The 16,552-nt window shown below is 43.3% G+C and overlaps 1 protein-coding gene across 4 annotated transcripts in view; it reads right to left on the reverse strand.

The window, feature by feature from the left end:
• LOC146797981 (synaptosomal-associated protein 25-like) overlaps window positions 1-16,552 on the reverse strand; it is a 396,023-nt gene that overhangs the window by 85,831 nt on the left and 293,640 nt on the right. For 3 of the 4 annotated variants that reach the window (XM_085625207.1, XM_085625209.1, XM_085625208.1), the window contains 2 exons: window positions 15,452-15,500; window positions 13,292-13,409 (listed from right to left, as the gene is read on the reverse strand). In XM_085625207.1, the coding sequence (XP_085481333.1) occupies window positions 13,292-13,409; window positions 15,452-15,500 (167 nt within the window). The remainder of the gene's footprint in view (window positions 1-13,291; window positions 13,410-15,451; window positions 15,501-16,552) is intronic. The other variant, XM_085625206.1, reaches the window with a different exon arrangement.

Raw genomic sequence — 16,552 nt, forward strand, 5'->3', positions numbered from 1 at the left:
GTCCTCCTGCAGGAGAAGACGGTGGTCCTCCGAGCAAGCACCTTGACAAGGAGGGTAATTTGGAGGAAATTCCCGAAAGGGAAGGGCGTACCCATTTTCTACAAGATCTAGAACCCAAAGGTCTGTAGTAACCAATTCCCAATCTTGTAGAAAATGGGAACCCGGCCCCCCACAGGACCAACATGATCCAGAATGGTGGATCTAGGGCTGCTTTGCGGTGGTGGGAGGGGCTGAGGAAGAGGAGGAGAGCTGCCGACCTCGAGAGCGACCCCTGAGTCTGCCTCTGTAGCTCTTATACAGAGTGCCTTGTTGCTGTTGCTGCTGCTGCTGCCTGTAAGAACGAAAGGTTGACCTTCCGAAGCCCCTGTACCTCTTGAACGAACCCCTTCACTGAGATTGAAGGCCCAAAGATTTAGCCGTTGCCTTACTCTCTTTAAATCTTTCAAGCGCAGCATCTGCTTTCTTGCCAAAGAGTTCAGAGCCATCAAAAGGCAAGTCCAATAGCGTTGACTGAACATCAGGGGAGAATTCCGAAGATTTAAGCCACGCACTACTCCTGGTGGCAACAGAAGACCCCATGACTCTTGCAACCGAGTCAGCTGTGTCCAAGCCACTTTGGATAACCTGACGTGCCGCCGCTTGGGTATCCGAAAGGACCTCATTGAAACCTATCCTATCCTCTTCAGACAGCTTAGGGGCCAGCTGCTTTGCTGAGTCCATAAGTGCATGGATATACCGTCCCAAAAGACAGGTGGCATTCGTCGACTTAAGGGCCATGCTGGCAAAAGAGAAGACCTTCTTGGCCGACTGATCCAGTTTCTTCGCCACCCTGTCACTCGGGACTTGGGGAAAATAACCCGATGATTTTCTGGAACAGGCAGCCTGAACCACCAGACTCTCCGGAGATGGGTGAGATGTCAAAAAGTCTGGGTCCCCCGGAGCTGCCCTATACCTCCTGGCAATAACTTTAGAGACTGCCGGAGCAGAACAGGGCTTACGCCACATCTCCATTACTGGCTCTATAATGGCGTCATTAAAAGGGAGTAAAGGCTCCGAAACAGCAGAAGGAGAGTGCAGAACGTCTGTTAAGATGTTGAGCTTGAACTCTGCAGAAGGCAATTGCAGATCTAAAAGTTCAGCTGCCTTCTTTATAACGGCTTTTTATGGAGCCACATCCTTTGAAGGAAGGTCAGAAGGAGGAGTAATCTCCCATTCAGGTGATAAGTCCAGGCCACTAGCCTCCTTCAACTCATCAAACACATCGTCCGATTCCATGAGCTCCCCTTCCTCTACTTCCTCCAACAGGTATCTTTGCTCATCCAGCACCCTTTGGGCCTCCCTCCTACACCTGATCCTCACAACTGGAGTCGGCGGCGCCGTAACCGAATCCGACGGCGCCGGGGCCGGAGCCGTGCGCGGATCCGATGGACCAGCCGGCGTCGAACGATGTCGAGTCGGTGCCGGTGAAGAAGGGAGCGGCGTCGATGTCCTCGGCGCTGGTAGATGCCAAGACGGCGTCGCCGGAAAAAATGGCATGAAGGGAGCCTGAGGATAGGCTTGGGAACTCCCAAACTAAAAGCCATAGGACCCGAAGGTGCACCAGAGGGGTACATGGCTCTGGAGAAGACTCCGTACATAGCATTAAGATAATGCGTAGGGTCCTGACCTGGTCCTGGAAATGCAGGATATTGTTCAGGCATCACCGGACTTGGGCCAACCGGCGCTGACGGTGGAATCAGCGGAGCCGAAGGCTCTCCCGGAGCTGGAAGCTCCTCAATCGGAACCGGGGACGAAGGCGGAGACGGAGATGGAGCCGGTGTCGGAGATGGAGCCGGGCCCGGAGCTGGAGAATGTTCCGGTGAAGCCACAGGTGACGACAGGCCAATAGGTGAATCTGGAACGGGCGAGGGAGACACAAAGTCCTTACGGCGTCAGGAGAGGGCGACGTCGATCTCGGAGCCGCATCCCTATCCGAGTGACATCGAGATGAATGCCTCCTCTTCTTCTTGTGCTTCCTAGATTTAGAAGCATGCCCCGAAGTCGACTCAGACGCCGACCTCGACCTCCTCCGGCCTCTTTTTTCTTTCTTCATTTTGGCAATGAAGAGCTTTGCTTCCCTTTCCTTAAGACACTTGGAGCTCATCTTGCGGCAGCAAGAGCATCCTTCCACATCATGGTCCGATGACAGGCACCACACGCAGTCGTCATGCGGATCCGTTATCGACATGTGTTTCCCACATTCTCGACAAGGTTTGAATCCAGACTTCTCCGTCGGCATTTTCGCTGAATAAGACAAAGAGAAACCAGCAGAAAACAAAGTAACAAGAATAGCTACAGAGAGAGATTCACGAAATCCGTTGGCATCGACGGCGCGGAAAAAAGGGAACTGACATCATCACGCCGACGAGGTCTTCTTATGGAGCCGGTGACGTCAGCGGAGTCGCGAGCGGAGCCGTGTCTCTGTGACGTCGTCTTCAACCTCATCGGCGTGGACTGCTACAAAAGTTTCTGAATGTTGCTGGCGCAGGGGGTATTCACAAGGTGAGGAATCCACTGGCAGATGTATCCATCAGAACAGGTTATGCAAAGAAGCCAGACTCTCTGGGGTGTCACTCATGATGCCTGAATCCAGGCAATTGTGTCTTGTGAATTCAAGGATAGACCTCTAATTTACCACCTTACAGATTTCAGTGATGGACACAATTTGTCAGCATGAAAAGAAGTATCTCTTAACGTAGCTCTCACAGCGCCTTTTTACTAACGAATAGTCTGCCACAGCCCTCAAAGGAAGTTGTTTATTAGCTTTCTAATAACGGAGTCTCACTCATTAAATGATCAGTCCTGCCAGTAACTGGTAAGATGTTGCTTGACCTGCATGTGTGAGACCATAGTTGAAGTACTGCTATTTAGAGTTTCTGGTTATCTTTGTTAGCTATAGGCAGTTAAAAAGAACTTAGGACCTGATCTATGCTTTGGCGGCTGGGATACTCCGTCACAAATGTAACGGATATCCCGTCCGTAGTGTAACAAATAAATGATATCCTATGGCATTTGTAATAGGGCAGACAGGATAACTGCCACGTTTGTGACAGAGTATCCATTCCACCAAAGTCTAAAGTAGGCCCTTCATTGCCATCAAGCATATGAAGGATGTTGGCAGTAAACAGGGACGATTTGGGCAAAAGATGGACAGACGTATAGGCTGATTTACAAAAAAAACAGGCACCCCATTGGCAGAAAGCAGCAAAGGGCAGGTGGGATAGGGAAAGGAAAAAAATAAGTAGTCTTGAAAACGAAATAAAGATGAGGAGAAAGAAAGGGGAAAGAAGAAAGAAGTGAACGGAAGGATGCATGCAAAGAAGGGAACTAAAATAAAGGATGACTGGTGAAAGTATGGAAGAAATGTACAAAGAAAGGAAGGCTAAAAAATGGTGAAAGATTGCTACAAGGAAGGGTGAAAGTTCTTATGACTGGGCGAAAGGGTGGATGGCTGTATAAACTGATAGCTGGATGGAAAGGTAAGAGGATGGATAGTTGGATGAAAAATAATGAACGGATTAAGGAATGGATGTGTCAACAGAGGTTAAAAGACGGATGGATTGGTGAAACAATGGATGGATTAATAGAAGGGTGGATAAATGGTTGGATAGATGAAGGTGGATGGAAGGGTGAAAGCCCGGGAGAGTGGATAGACGGGTGAGAGGGTGCACGGGTTACTGAAATGGTAAGAGCTTGGATGGATTGATGAATAGGTGGTGAAAGGATGGACTGACTGACAAAGGAAGCTGTAAAGAAGAATGAAAGTGTATTTGGGAGAACAGATAGTTAGATGAACGGGTTGGTGAAAGGATGCTTGTACTGATTTATAACAGGATAAACGGAAGGCTAAGAGGATGGATTAAGGGTGAAAGTAGGGATGGATGGATTGATGTATGTATGGAAAAATGGATTGGCAAAAGGATGGATGAATTAAAGTATAGATGGATAAAGCTTGGATGCATTAAAGGATATATGATGTTGGAGAGAAAAGATGAATGGATTACTGGATGAATGGCTACTTGGAAAAATGAAAGGACGTATGGGTGGATGGAGGGGTGAGAGGATGGTTGGGTGGATGGGTTGATGAGTGGAGTAATAGTGGAATAAGATGGGTAGACAGATGGAAAGGCAAAAGTATACATAGATGAGGGAATAGAAGGATGTTATATAGAGACTGATGTTTGACACTCGATGCCTGGTATCAGTCGTGATGAAAAATTTGCTAACAGGATCTATTCCAACCTTTTAATGCAAAACATATACTAAGCTGTATGATCTGACTATCTACTTGCAGTTCAACTGATGTATTCAAACCTGTGTTTCGATGTACTGTGAAAACAACCACAAACAATATAAAAAAAAGTACTTAATATAATTGCACGTCATGATCAACACTAAAGGTTTTCCTATTTATGAACTCATGTTGCTATTCTAAGTGCGAAATAACATGCTTTAAAAACGTCAAAGGAAATTATCCTGCTGGCTATATTGGACTTAAAGAGTTTCTTAATTTGTGCATTATTAAAACAATTCACAAAGTGGATCTGCTGAGCACGTGTGCTAACCTGTTCGTAATATACTATGAACAAGCAGTTGACCACTGAGGTTTTACAAGACCCAGTGATCAGTGTCTCACACCCATGGTTGCACCCAAAAAGACAAAGAAGTGGAAATAATTTATAAAGCGGGGGCAAGTTGGGAAAGATTATGCCTTCAACGCTTTCTTCACTAAAGTCTTCTCATAACAAAGCTGTGATGACAAGCAATCCACTGACGTTCAACACATTTCTAGTGAGCTTCCAGACACTGAGACCCCAGACACTGAACCGTAATGCCCATGTTGGGGGTGATACTACCTAAGCATGGAGTAACTTCTAGGGGTCACAGAGTAGGTTCCAGTAAGGTCCTGGAGCTTTAGCTGAGTTGACTAAGTTGATGAGATAAATGCCTCCGAAGGATACCTAGAATTTCCCTTCAAATCTCCCAGCGTGGTTGTAAACTGGATTTTATCTCGGGATAAAATCACGATGACAAAAAAAGACTTATATTGATCTTACCACCGAAAAAAACACTTTCAAGAGCCATCAAAAGTTTGTGGGTAAAGTGGAAAATCACTTAAAAATTAAGTGCTTGAGTCTTAAAAAGCGGACACGGCAATAACTGTAATTTGGCAGCCCGTTTTGATCTCCTTATCAGTTTTGATTGCTTCATTCCATATTTAAAAAACAACACACTTGTAAATTGATACAAGCCACCCAGCTGTCCTCTGCAGCACAAATTTGGTTAAATTTGCCTTCATTAGAAAGAAAAATGGAAAGTAAATGGAGATAGAAATTGCTGCTTCACTGTGAAATGAGAACTATTTCTACAAAGTGTTTCAAGATCCTGCAGACAAACTGATACTCAGTGTAAATATGATTCCATGATCAATGGAATAGCAATTCTTGCCCACATGTATAGGGGCAGCATGGGGCCTAGTAACTATATTCCCGTACCTCCCTAGATCCCCCCTAGATCTATGTCATTTCATCTGAGCATATACCAGAGACCTATCATTTTCGAAACACCTTTTTGATTAAAAGAAAATAAAATGGCGCATTTTGCTACACCCTGTCGTACAAGAACATTTAAAAAACGAATTTTCTGATATTTGAAATGCTAATGAATTTCAATGTAACCCTTTCATGTCAAATAAAACGTAATTGGGCCTTTTTCTTAAAACTGTTTAGAATTACATGAAAACTAGCCATCCATTGCCATTATCTTTGATTTTACACCAAACCTTACAGAACTCACACCTAAACCTTATTTCATTCTAGCTACATTCTTGACCATACTCCCAAAAGTGGCCACAGAGTTGTTAAATGCTGATCAGATTATTACTTTTGTTTCATGTTCTCGATTTTCAATCCCGAAAATCGGAGTTGAAGGGCATTTAATCTTTTTGTAGATACTCAACTATATATTTACACGCATTTGCTGGTTAGAACATCAGGAGCTCTCTATCCAAGATCTTAATTAACAGTCAAGAAAAATTAGTTAGCCATTAAAGACATGGTCAACAAGCAAAACCTGGATTTACTTTGTGTGACGGAAACGGGGTTTAATGATAGTTCATCTTAAATTGTAAAGGATATGACCTCCTAGAACTTTAATGTTATAACCTTTCACTACATGGTAAGGGAGGTTGGGGCTTTGCTTTGCTGGTAACAGTGCTCAATTTGAGCAGGTGGTTGAAGGTGGGGAAGAACGAGGAAGAAAAAGATTGGAAAACTGTGGCAAAGAGAGACAAAAGACATGGAAAAGAACTTGCAACAGTGAGATAAAAGTGCAAGTAGTTTATAGTGGTGGATGAAAGAGGCTTCAAATCTAAAACGGCCTTGGTATTCAGCAACCATGGCATTTGGAAGTGCCAGAAGTGTGCTTCAGAGGAAAACTTTGGCCTCTGCATTTATTATGTTACAAATTAAGCACTGGCTTGTAAAGAGCAATCTGACATGTACTAAACTTGTTTTTTTTCCCTCTTCAACCCTCAGAATAAGAGATTTATCCAATTACCAATGGATAAAGGTTCTGGTTTACAGACCACCAGGGAGAGGTTAGGGGGCGTAAGATCTGTTAGTAACATATTTCAGATTCGACTCACACTGTCATGTTGGGTAATCTTAATATTAATTATGATGGTCCTTAAGTACTTATCAGTACTTAGCTCTGAAAAACACACAGGTCTGTTTTCTTTGTTTAGCTGGAATACGATTGCAGCCCTTCCCACACATCTCAAGGGCTAGGCCCTTCAAATTGTTTCTTGTAATTCACCTTTACGTCTACCTTTTTGCTTGTTTGCAGTGCTTGGGTCAGATCACTACTGATTCCCAATTTCGTGCTACTCTTGCAAAACACCTAAGGGATCAATGGGCCCAACGTCTTTAGTAGCGTGTCAGAATTTTTTTTTTGAGGTGGAGGAGCTTTCCCAACTTGTATTTTGCAGTGGATCTTTTGACCACTGACCCTCATCATCTTTTGGATTAATACTTTGGGTACAGGGCTCTGTTTTAGATCAGATGGACCCCATGATCTTACATCTTGCTGACTGTTTTGTCCCTTGAATAGTTGTTTTACCAAGGAATTAGCAGATCTTAAAAACAACTTTGTATCCCTAGAAAGCCGGTAGTTTCCCAATTATGATCCTATTCTCAGAGTTCAGTGGTTATGACTTAACCACATTTCAAAAGGGTAATTAGGAAAGCTAAAGCAGCATTCTTTAGAGAGAAAGTTTTACTGACCCAAATATTGCAGCTGCTATTTTTTTCTGTTAAGAGATTTAAGGATTCACCAAAACAGTTTTGACCTTTACTGTTGGAAGAAGAAGTACAACTGAATTGCTGATTATTTTGAACACAAAATTACCATAATCGCATTGGCTTTGACGGTTCGCAACTCACTGATGTGGGCCTTATTCCTCAAGTCTAAGTTTGCACGTGCTATTCCTATCTTAAAGAGGCCTGTTCTGGATTCCAATGATTTGTTGAATTTTCGTCCCATATTTCAGCTCCCTTCTTTGGGGAAACTCTTGGAGAGAGCTATTTTATTTCAACTGTCGAATTTTGTAGAGGCTAATCAAATTCTTCAAAGTGCACAGATGTGCTTTGTCGTGGCTACAGCAAAGAACTTGCCATCGTTGCCACTGTAGATGACAAGCATCGCTATATAGACATGATGTTCCTGCCGCCTTGATTTGATTAGACCGCTCAGTGGCGTCTGATATGGTGAACTATTCTAGCTGTTGAGTAGGCTTGTGGAGATAGAAGTTAAGGCTAGAGCCCGCCTTGGTTTTCCAACTTTTTAATGGATAGAACATAACAAGTATGACTTCATGTCTCTGTTAGAATGTCATCTTGCAGGATTCCAAACGTAAATGCTATGTCAATTACTTCTTAATTTGTACATGATTACTCTAGCTCGTCCTATATATTCTTTTGGCTTCAGTCTCTTCTATATGCAGACAATGCCCAAATCATGGTAAGGATAGATGGAGACTCCACAGTTTAGCCTCCAAGCTATATGATTTTGTTTCCTTGGCCTAGTGATGGATGAGTGCAATGTTAAATGGAGATAAGGTGAGAACCTTTGTCCTGCTAAGTACTTCCCGCTCTGGGACTCACCTTTTTGGCTTCTCTCTGCGGCCCCAAAACCTAGCCCTATTTCTTGTGTTAAAGAGGGATTTAAGACTGACTCTGCTGTAACTATGAATGAACAAGTCAAGGCTGTACTCAGGGCTTGATTTATTTCAGCTACGTATGTCGAAATATATCTTGCAATTTTTTTAATTTCCTCATATAGCCCAAATTAAGAATGTGTTCATCCCTGCTCGCTTGGATTATTGTAATGCAGTTTACTTGGACCTGCCTCACTTCTTGATCCAGAACCTCCAGTTTATTGAGAATTATGCCACAAGGCTAGCTTTGGGGCTGAAATTAAGTGCACCAACAAGAGGAGCAACAGGGGGATCAAGAAGTCAGACCGCCCCCCACTCCGTCAGTTACAAACACAACTAGATCTGACCTCCAAGAGCAGTCAATCACAAGCTTTAGAGACTTCTGGGAGTTACTATCACCTTTAAAGAACACCTTCCCAGTACAGTTCCGTTAAACAATCCATGAACTGATTAGTCCTTGCTGCTCCAATTTAAAAAGAAATTGTCAATAACCACATCACATATACATACCACAGTGGTAAAGAACCTTCACATCAATGTGTATGCCAAACTCAACAAATGAGAAAGATGTAAAAAATGTGAGAACGGCTAGAAAGCACTTCACTTGCGCATACCCACAGGGCTGCTGGATGGTACTCGCCCATAATATGCCCAAGTTATCAATACTGGTTGCTTTCTTAGCCTTAAAAGAAAAAAAGAAAAAAGAAAAAGAGGTGTGTGTTAGAATTCCACAGAGGTGGAAGGTCAAACAACATGAAAAGTGTGTGACAGACGAACACTGAGACTCCGTAATTCACTCAGTGTTCATTCGTCCCCAACCGTGCAAAGAGAACAAAGTTCTCAACAGATTAAAAATGAGGTATCACTCACATACAACCCAACCTTTATTCAATGTTGTAAACATCCCCAATTTAAAAAGCAGGCATGTATCTGGCCACTTTTGTTGCCAAACCATCTAGGCAACTTCGTCAGGGCTGTTGGGGAACCAATCTTCACCTCAGTCCTTTTTCACACCAAGTCTGTGGTTATTGACAAATTAAAAAGAAGAAAGTGCTTTCTCAGATTGCATATTAGTTTTTTGATATCACAACCGATATTCTTATTGGACATCCTCTCATGAAGCAGAGGTGCCGCTATTCCACCTCTATTGCTGCACTGTCATTTTAATGTAGCAAGTTTCAAGTAACGCTATAGCCAACTTTTTAAGCGTAAGAGCCATGTTGCAACTACCCAACCCTTTAAAAAGGCCACCCGCATCTGCCAGCACTGAAAAAAGGCCAATTCACGTGACCACACTCGTGAGCTCTCTTCACATTCTCTCGTCCTGCCAGAACACCCGTCTCCGGTGCCTGTATTGTTTTAACGGCGCCCAGGACCATGTGATGCGGAAGTATAGCCCATAGATTGATGTTGGTGCAGCTGCCATCTTAAAACGAGGTGCGGTTGCATACAACGATTACGGATGTGAAGGAACAACTAGATTGCATACAAAGTGATTTAGCTGACTACAAAACATACATGGTTAATCAAAAAATTAAGGGTCTTAAAAGAAATCTAGAGCGGTTCTCACACGAGTGGGCTTTTCCGTGTGTTGAGTGCAAAAATTACCAAGCTCTAGAACAGCAACAGGCCCAGAGATTCCGAAGAGGGGGATGTAGATAGGCAAGAAGAACTCCCTACAATTGGACATTTGACAATACAAGTAGTGAGGAGGAGGATTTGGGTTAGCAGCCTTCCACATCTAATCAGAACAGGGTTAGATTTACAGCACAGAACAGAGCCAGTGAAGATCTAGGGGCCCTTTTAAGATCTTTCTTGGGCCAAGGCCTGATAGGCAACGGGGGGGGGGGGGGGGATGGGAGGGTATGGAGTGGCGCGCAAAGGGGAAGAGGCAGGGGGAGAGCCAATCAAGTACAACAAACATGGCAGGCATACTCACCCCGGATACAGTGCAGCAGAGGCAGGACACCGCAGCAATCAACTCTGTGAATAATGTACAATGTGAAGGGCATACTCCTGCATTAGACACTGGGGACATAGTAGTGAATTTCTCTAACTATTCACTTTCTATAGAGGAATCAAGGGTCTTGAATAAGGGCTTGGGGTTTGTTCCAACACCCAAGCATGACATCTTTAAATGTAGAACTGAATTGTTTGAACTAATGAGAAAGATTAAGATCCATAAATTTTTTTGCAAATCAAGAGGTTCAAACACCATCAATATTTTCTACTAATCTACACCGTCCATCATGCTTCTGTCCTCCAAGTTCAGCATTGGGCCCTGAGATTGCCGTCTTCGAGCAACGTGTCTTTCAGGACGAATGAACACTGAGTGAATTACGGAGTCTCAGTGTTGCCTGTCACACACTTTTCATGTTGTTTGACCTTCCACCTCTGTGGAATTCTAACACACACGCATACTGGCGAATACTATCCTGTGGGTTTGCGCACGTGAGGTGCTTTCTAGCCGTTCTCACTTTTTTTTATATCTTTCTCATTTGTTGAGTTTGGCATACTCATTGATGTGAAGGTTCTTTACCACTGTGGTATGTATATGTGATGTGGTATTGACAATTTCTTTTTAAATTGGAGCAGCAAGGACTAATCAGTTTGTGGATTGTTTAACGGAACTGTACTGGGAAGGTGTTCTCTAAAGGTGATAGTAACTCTCAGAAGTCTCTAAAGCTTGTGATTAACTCCTCTTGGAGGTCAGACCTAGTTGTGTTTGTAGCTGAAATTAAGTGACCATATCTCTCAGGCACTAAACATGCTGCACTGGTTGCCCATGAAAGAGTGTGTTAAATTCTAGTTTCTCTGCTTAGTTCATCAAATGACGTTTGCGGATGAACCTACACCTTTTTAGACAATGCGTCAAGCGCCATCTTCCAACTCAGACACAGTTCTTCAGGTCACTTCCTTCTTGCATCCCCAAGGTTCAGTCACAGACCCCCTAAGGGCTGTGCATTTTCCTCAGCAGCACCTGTTTAATGGAACTCTCTTCCAATAACTCTGTGGCAAGAGATGAATTAACTGAAATTAACAAAAACTTTAGAAACTTGGCTATAGAGCCAAACATTTTCAAAGCTTGTCAGTCCCTGGGTTTCTCCGGTTTGTGATTTCTAGGATCCTTTGAGGAGGGGGACAATTAGCTCTATAAATACAAAACATTACATAACAGTTTTAACCCAAATGTTAACCCTATGTTTGATATTAACTACCCTCTCCATAAACGTGGTTGTAACCCAATTCTTTTGCTTTTAGTCTATTTTTCATTAAAATCACTACTGCAATTTTGTATTTTACTTACATGCATTTTAATGTAATACTTTGATAGAAATAGTTTTATCTGATGTGTACTGAGATGAAATGACACTACCATGTGATTTAAGTACATGGGATCCACCATTTCTTACCAGGTCGAATCCCGTTGCATAGGATACAATATTTCAGTCCAACTCCACTCCAGCAGCATAACGTCCATCTCTCCTGCTACATACACTGTCACTGCATGGCATCCGTCATTCTTATCCATCCCATTGCAAAGAAAGAGACTTCCACAGACATACATGTCTACAGCATGAGAGGAACCAGTCACATACGTACTTTAAAGTTGTTTTTCATGAATACTATACATTCCTGCAGATTATATATTTTGTTGAAATATGCACATGTTCCAGACTTAAAATGCAACACAATCATGACACTGATTACCCATCCTCTCTATCCAATCCCACCCTTGGGTAAGGTAAATATTGAAGTGTAGTTGACCATTGGGTACGGTTTAGGGACAGCTGTCCTTCAAGGTAAGAAAGAGGACCACAGAATAGTAGTCCTCTTGCCCCATGAAACCCTCAAACATATTTTGACACAGCATTTCCATTCAGATACTCTCCCACAACACGAGATAGACAATACAAACTCATTGTCAAACCATAAAAAGGAATTGATCATTCCAATCAACAACACATTAAACAAATAGAAGGTTAAACATTCATATTTTAGCCTTCCATCGCATGATGCACCAATGTGACCATCCATGCAATCACCAATTTCATAAACTTTATACTTTTTCTCCCAGTCACTCTCGTGCAGAATGGCATCCATCGTTCCTCCTCATGCATCCTTAAACAATATGAAATGCACCATGCACATCCACAAAAAGTGTATCCGCTGGATCCATTATTCCTTGCCACATACTTTACTGCACCATGAATGTTATTGTTCTTACCAAAGCATGGAGTCCATCACTGCTATTCATGTACTCTTACAAAGCAATCATGTGTTCTTCCATTGCTACCCACATACTGTCCTTAAGCATGGGATTTATCTACCAGTCCTAGGCACATACCATCCTAAACCTATTTACGTACCTCCAGCAACATAGGCTAGCATTTGTACTCGCAAATTGCCTGAAACACTGAATTTGCTCTTTCTTATCAAATTCAGCACTGTAGCAATTGAGGTTCTTTTTTTAAACCACTATCCACCTTGACCTTGGGATCTACCATTGCTTCTCATGAAGCCCCTTGTAGCAACAGATACACCACTCCTATGGACATACTGCTTCTATGGAACCCACTGGTGTGCAAGTTTTAAAACGCCAGCAAAATTCCACAACTGTGCACTACACCCCAGAACCCCAATGTTCGCCCCTATCACACTAGGCCTCAGTCTGTTGCACAAAGCATCTGCACCAAATAAGCCCTCTCTTCTTCTACTAGCCACAGGGATATAGACCTACATTCCTCCAGTCCTACATTGCTTCCTTGTACTGGTGCCCCATCTGACCCTCCCACATGAGTCTAACGTAACCTCCCCCACAGGGGAGCCACACAGCCCGCACCACACAGGCCCCACACAACACCTTTCTTGGGCGTACAGCTTCTGAGTCCTGAAACAGTTGAGGAAACTATAAGGCGGGAACAATACACTACACTACCACAGAGACTGAAAGCTGAAGCACAGCTGACCATATAACACTGACAGGTAACACACCATCTATGACTCCCTGCCCCATATTGGGGGGCAGGTACCTACTTGTCACACGGACAGACGCAAAGGCCACAGCACTTGGCCATGTCTGTCAAGTTTTTTTCAGCCTCCTTCATGTCCTGGTTAATCTGTTCCAGTCCCTCATCAATGCGGTCCAGCTGTTCTGGGGCAGAATGAGAGGAGGGGTAGGTGAGTCTCTGGAGCAAGAATAGGAGAGGGTAGTTTAGGGAGGTAGGGCAAGGAGGGAAGGTTTGGCAGACAACCAGGAGGAGGGTCAGGGAAAGAAGGTGAGGTGAATCTCTGTAGAAGAGCGGGTAGGTGGGTAAAGAGCACGGTGGGTGAGTACCAGGCCATTAGGGCCTAAATAGGTAAAGAGTCAGAAAAGCAGTTCCAGTATATCAGTGGAGGAGGGGAAGACCTCACTTGTCAAAAGGCTGGAGATTGGTTTCTCCTGTAGTGCACTCCAAAGTTTCAATTACTTGCCTGGTGACTCCACTTCTGCGGATGCTAAGTCATAGTGTCTTATTAAGTCATGCAGCATTACTGATCACCCTGGCTTCTGAATGTGGACGACCAATGACAAATTTCTAATCAAATTTCAAAACCTTTATTAGTGATACTGTTTCATGCATTCATGATAATCCCAAAAAAACAACTGGTGTCACATCCAACTTCCTAATCTAGCTATTTAGGAAGGTGAACAAAACATGTTGGAAAGGCTTACTCTACAAATAAACATTGTTCAGGTAAAACGTCAGGCCTCCTAAAAGAAAAAGACAGTTGTACGTATTAGAGTTTCTCTATCACAATAGAGTATGCTGCTTCTTAACTAATCTAGGTTGACCCATACCCATTTATAATCTAAATCTGGCCTAGCCTTGCGGAGAAGGAAGGGTCCAACTGTCAACACATTGTGCACACTTGGTCCTGCTGATGCGTGTGCATGTTTGTGATCTCTGGACTACTCATGCAAACTAGGTGCCTCATTTGTTCATGTACTCTGCATCTGAATTTCTATTCAATTACTGCTTTGCATTTTCCTCATCTAACATAGTCTATAGAAAGCACCCTTAACATGAGTGTGTGTGCTGTGATAGCTTTGTTTTGCACTGTCAAGTGCCAAACACTTTTGTAGGTATGGAGTTCACAGACTTGTTAACAAATTCTCTTTGGCATTTGTTGATGTTTCACACTTATGTGCAAATATCTGCTAGTATATGAGAAATGCCCTTCCGGCGCTATGTGTTACTGTTTACTTCGCCATATCCATTGCCAAACTTAACTTATGTGTTGAGTACCTAAGACTTCTTAATACATTCTGTGTGTTACTGTTTTGATGCTTTATGTCCATGGTCACAAATCTTAAGCGTACATGAAGTACTCCTAAAATTTGTCTGCACAATGTTTTACTATTTTGTTTCTGTGTACCCATGACCCACACTTATTTGTATGCGTAAAGTAACACAGACTATTAAATACATTCTCTGTGCTTCTATTTTTACACCCATTGCTTAATGACTGCTGGTGTTGCTGAAGTGCTGTTATTTCATTGCTGCACAGTTTATTATTGCACACCTCAGATCACATGCCTGCTGGTATATATGAAGTGGCCTTTATCTGTTTTTGCACTAAGTGCTTCTGTACTGAGAGTTTTACGTCTGTGGTCCCATATATGTCCTCGTCAGCACTCCCTGTTACTATTCCACTGTTTTATTTGCCCAAGCTTTCCTCACTTGTTTATGCTCTTCTCACATATCAGCCTGCAAACACATTTATAGTGAACACCTTCTTGCTTCCTTCACGTGCTGTATCACTGATATGCTAGTGTATTAAGTCAACCTCTGTGCAATCTTGTGTCAACAGATGTGATTATGCACATTTACCATTTGGAGCAGGATTTGTGCATATCTGTAAAGCTTGGAGGGGTATCTAACTCATACCTCACTTTACTGCTGCTATAAACGAAGAAGAAATATAGGATGCTCAAGGTAGGCAGCAAAAGTCTCTGGATTTTTCTGACCAGACTATTCAATTTGTCGTGTAAATCAGGTTTGCCCTTCTAAGTTAATATTGAAGACGATATCACTAGCCCTCCGATGCCCTCCTCAATATTTTCCCTGGAACGTTTGCTGCTGCCTGCACTTTCTAAGGGCCTTCTCTTGTCTGATGTGGAAATTATTTCCGTCACTTGGCCACTTCCCTTACCTCCTTGCTCATCCAGCATGACAAGTGTCCGGATTCCGGCATCTTTACTCTGTTATTGGAGATATGAGATAAAAAAAAAGTCAAAGAGAGTGCATCATATTTCACACCGGGTGACTCTTGCAATCTGGAAATCAGAGCCCTAAGAGCGGCAAGTATGAGGGAGCTCCTGCTAGGGTCCCCATTTCAGTGTGCCTGCATCCTCTAGATAGTACTGTACGTAGTCAAGGCAGGTATCGCTCAATGTAAGTGCAGAGGAGTCTGGTATTAAGTGTTTCCTACCTTCAGTGCTCTGGGAATTGATCCATCTGTGGCAGTACATACGTCTACCAAGACTGCGCAGGGGCAGTAAAAGGAGCCACCAACTCATTTCCATGAGTATCAACAGGCTCCAGCAGTGCGAGTTTCCACCAAACATTACTTTGTCCAGGCTATGGGACCTCGTCAGATTCATTTCTGCCCATGGATAGGATGAAAGTGATAAAGCATTACAGGCTCCTAGCAATGTAAGGAAACTCTCATCACTGTCCAATCAGTGCTGGGAAGCCTTAGCTGTTTGAGGAGTCTCCCTGTACTCCTGGGGATACACCTGTGTGAACTACACCTATGTGGTAGTTTTGAAGACATTGTAAAATGTTCTAATATTTTATACTTATATCTTTGGTGAACCAGGAGAAATACCACTGGTTTGTGCATTCTGTGGCGCATTTGCATCAGGAACAAGCATTGGCATAGCCAATAGGTCTCGCCTTTGGGACCTTATAAGTGTTTAGCCATGCAACAGTTGCATAACTAAATACTTATAAGGTCCCAAAAGCGAGACCTATTGGCTATGCCAAGCGGCCGTAGGGCCGGGAAAGTGAAAGTGATCGCGATCAAACATCAAAGCGGCCGTGAAAGTGAAAGTAATCTCGGTAAAGTGCGGCACGCACGCAGGCTGGCCTGGTAGCCCTTTTTGGAGCCCTCTCAATAAGTCTCGCCAGACCAGCGCATGCGCTGGGTGAGGCGAGACCTAAAAAGCACCACTGTTGATAGAACATCTCTAAACTAGCACACTCGCACACACTTAAATGACATGCAGGGATCAGGGAGCATTTGTGCCTA

The sequence above is a fragment of the Triturus cristatus genome, chromosome 9 (genome assembly GCF_964204655.1).
Source record: "Triturus cristatus chromosome 9, aTriCri1.1, whole genome shotgun sequence".
NCBI lineage: Eukaryota > Metazoa > Chordata > Amphibia > Caudata > Salamandridae > Triturus > Triturus cristatus.